The 3,265-nt window shown below is 49.7% G+C and overlaps 1 protein-coding gene and 1 long non-coding RNA gene across 2 annotated transcripts in view; one reads left to right on the forward strand and one right to left on the reverse strand.

Moving 5' to 3' along the window:
• The first annotated feature begins 240 nt into the window (after positions 1-240).
• LOC140395022 (uncharacterized) overlaps positions 241-3,265 on the forward strand; it is a 29,640-nt gene continuing 26,615 nt past the window's right edge. The window contains exon 1 of the long non-coding RNA XR_011936095.1: positions 241-381. This is a non-coding gene — a long non-coding RNA (uncharacterized lncRNA). The remainder of the gene's footprint in view (positions 382-3,265) is intronic.
• The window catches only part of mpv17l2 (MPV17 mitochondrial inner membrane protein like 2), a 31,099-nt gene continuing 29,960 nt past the window's right edge, over positions 2,127-3,265 (reverse strand). The window contains exon 5 of the mRNA XM_072482342.1: positions 2,127-2,449. Coding sequence (XP_072338443.1) covers positions 2,444-2,449 — 6 coding nt within the window. The 3' untranslated portion in view covers positions 2,127-2,443. The remainder of the gene's footprint in view (positions 2,450-3,265) is intronic.

Consider the following 3,265-nt stretch of genomic DNA (forward strand, 5'->3'; position numbering starts at 1 on the left):
CCCAACAGCTTTTGCGAGAGCTCTAGATTGCCGCTATCTTCAAATTGATTTCCCCATGTCACTGTCGACATAGAATCAAATCCATAAAACCTCCCGGGCTGAAAGTCTTCAAGCTAATCATTCCCAGCTCTCAACAGCCTCCCTGTGTGTCTCACAGTAATTAGCTTGACCTCAGTACTGACAGGGAGAGAGAGAGTTTTGACCTTTTAAAAGCTCTCCGCCTCTTCTCGTTAGCTTTTGTTTTTATAGTAAGAACAGTTTGCGTGATGCAAGGCGGGAAAAAGTTCTGGAAAAGAGTTCCTCCCCCCTGAAGGATTTGCTGTGAAACTTCGCCGAGGCCCAACCAAAATCTGTTAGTGGTGAAAACAGTGCGAATCTGAGGTAAAGACAGGAAATGTTTGGTGGGATTTATAGCAATAGAAGCATTGTTTCAGGTTAATGGCCTTTCTTCAGTAAAACTGATCAACACACAGTCTCAACATCCTTTGTTAAACGTGTGGATTTTCCAATACGCCTCAAAGTGCCATCATCCTTGAACGGCCTGGATATAATTTTAAGGTTCTGCCCCTTATTCTGGACACCCCCCCCCCCCCCCCCCCCCACCCTACCCCACCACCATTACCCCTCCAGAGGAAATATCACAGCTCTTAAACAGGCCAATCAGACCACCCCTTAATCTTTTAAACACTATGGAATATAAGGCTAGTCTGCAACCTTTTTCTCATAATTGAGGCCTTCCAAACCCCACTCTCCACCCCTCCATGGTCAATATACAGCCCGAGAGGTGCAATGTGTAGAAATGGGCACAATGCTCTGAAGGCAGAGCTGCAGTGAGTGCGCGCGCCCCCCCCCCCCCCCCCCCCCACCCCCGCCAGCTTCAGTTCAGCCCCTCTCCATCCGGAGACGATCACCGAACGAACATCTTTTAACGTGGGCGCAGGAGAGTGAGAGACAAGCCCAACAGCACCACCTAGCTGTGGGTCAGTGGAGTGGAGAGCCTCAGCTCGGAGTGGAGAGACGAGGGGGCCCCCACCATCCAGATTGGCAGACCCAGCTCTGGGGGCATGCCGCACCGTCAGAGGTGCTGTTCTTTGGCAGATCAGACAATGAACCGAGACCCCCTCCATATGCCATCTTGGGTGGACATTTTAAAAAAAAATCAATCCCATCGTCCCTATTTTGAAAAGGAACAGACCACAAGACATAGGAGCAGAAGTTCGCCATTCGGCCCATCGAGCCTGCTCCACCATTCAATGATATCGTGACTGATCTGATGATCCACAACTCCACTTTCCCATCTCACCCCATTACGCTTGATTCCCTTCCTGATTAAAAGGAGAGTTCTCCCCGATGATGTGGGTGGCGCGGTAGCACCGTGGTTAGCACTGTTGCTTCACAGCGCCAGGGTCCCTGGTTCAATTCCGGTTTGGGTCACTGTCTGTGCGGAGTCTGCACGTTCTCCCCGTGTCTGCGTGGGTTTCCTCCGGGCACTCCGGTTTCCTCCCACAAGTTCTGAAAGACGTGCTGTTAGGTGAATTGGATATTGTCAATTCTCCCTCAGTGTAGCCGAGCAGGCGCCGGAATGTGGCGACTAAGGGCTTTTCACAGTAACTTCATTGCAATGTTAGTGTAAGCCTACTTGTGACAATAATCAAGATTATTTTATTTATTCTTCGACCATCGTCACTAAAGCCTGGTGATTACCTCTTTTGCTTCAATTCCATCATGGGATGGGGGCATGGCTGGCAAGGTCAGCCTCTCTTGCCCATCCCTAATTGCCCTCGAGAAGGGGGTGACAGTATCTGCAGCACTATTGGACAGTGAGTGAGAAGGGGGCACCTTTAACCACAGTACCATTTCCACAGTATTGCACCGGGAGGTCAGGGTAGATTCTGGCCTCAAATACCTGGATTGGAACATGAGCCTACAATCTTCTGATTTCGGAGCAAGTCTGTTGCCACAGGGCCAGGAGTTACAGGTGAGGCAGATTTGTGGAATTGGACAGTGCACCAAATGGCTGACTCGGTTTTCTACAGCAGTAACTAGACTGCAAAAAAAGCACAGCTTCCGCTGCAAATGCAAGTCTGTACCGTAAATTCTATGATTCTAAGTCCATTCCCTAGCTGTTCATTAAAAAAATATTTTAATTTGTTAACAGTCCCAATCAAGAATTTCCACAATAAAATATGATTGCGTTGGGAATATCTCAACAGTAACAATTCTTTTTCCCAAGCAACGGATTGGGAAAGGTTTGATCCATTTCTCTGGGTCCCAACTGCCAGTGGGCGGAAGTCCGAAGCGTCCTGGATCATTCTTCACCGCCGGTCGGGTCCATACTCCGAGCTGTCGGCCAAGGTCTTACTGCTCATCCTCCAGCAAGCTCACAGAGCTCTCTGATTCTATCTGCTATTTGTCCAGGGACGCTCACATCTCCGGCAGCCTGTTAATCCTGAGAGGAGGCGAGAGAGCAAGATGTGAATTGATACAGCCCCTTTCACCGCTTCAGGAGGTTGCGCATTACCTCACAGACAACAAAATGCTTCATTTGAAGGGTTGTCACTGATGTTAGAAAAAAGAACAATGCAGCACAGGAACAGGCCCTTCGGCCCTCCAAGCCTGTACCGATTCCTGGTGCTGTATCCCTCTATATCCATGTATTTGTCAAGATGCCTTTTGAACGCCGTTAATGTATCTGATTCCACAGCCTCCCCTGGCAACGCGTTCCAGGCACTCACCACCCTCTGTGTAAACAACCTGCCTCGCACATCTCCTCTAAACCCTGCCCCGCGGACCTTTAACCTATGCCCCCTGGTAACTGACCCCTCTATCCTGGGAAAGTGTGCCTGCCCATCCACTCAATCCAGGGATACAGCAAATAATGCAACCAATTTACGGTAAGGAAGCGCCCACATACAGCATTGAGATTAGGACACAATCAGATCATCTGTTAAAGTTGATGGATAAACATTTGACCCAGGATGGCAGGGAGGTCTCCCCTGTTCCTCTTTAATAAGCGCCTTGGGATCTTTTGCACCAACCCGCGAGGGGAGACGGGACCTCAGTTTTACATCTCGTCTGAAAGATGGCACTTCCGACAGTGCAGCACGCCCTCAGCTCTGCACTCAGGGCTGTCGGCCTGGATTAAATGCTCGGAGGTTGGGGGGAAATTCACAGCCGACTGGCTCAAGGTGAAAGAGTGCCACCCAAATCCAGGCATCTGTGCTGAGCTAAACCATTAGTTACGTCAAATCTTTCACGGTATGTG

The sequence above is a fragment of the Scyliorhinus torazame genome, chromosome 18 (assembly GCF_047496885.1).
Source record: "Scyliorhinus torazame isolate Kashiwa2021f chromosome 18, sScyTor2.1, whole genome shotgun sequence".
Taxonomy (NCBI): domain Eukaryota; kingdom Metazoa; phylum Chordata; class Chondrichthyes; order Carcharhiniformes; family Scyliorhinidae; genus Scyliorhinus; species Scyliorhinus torazame.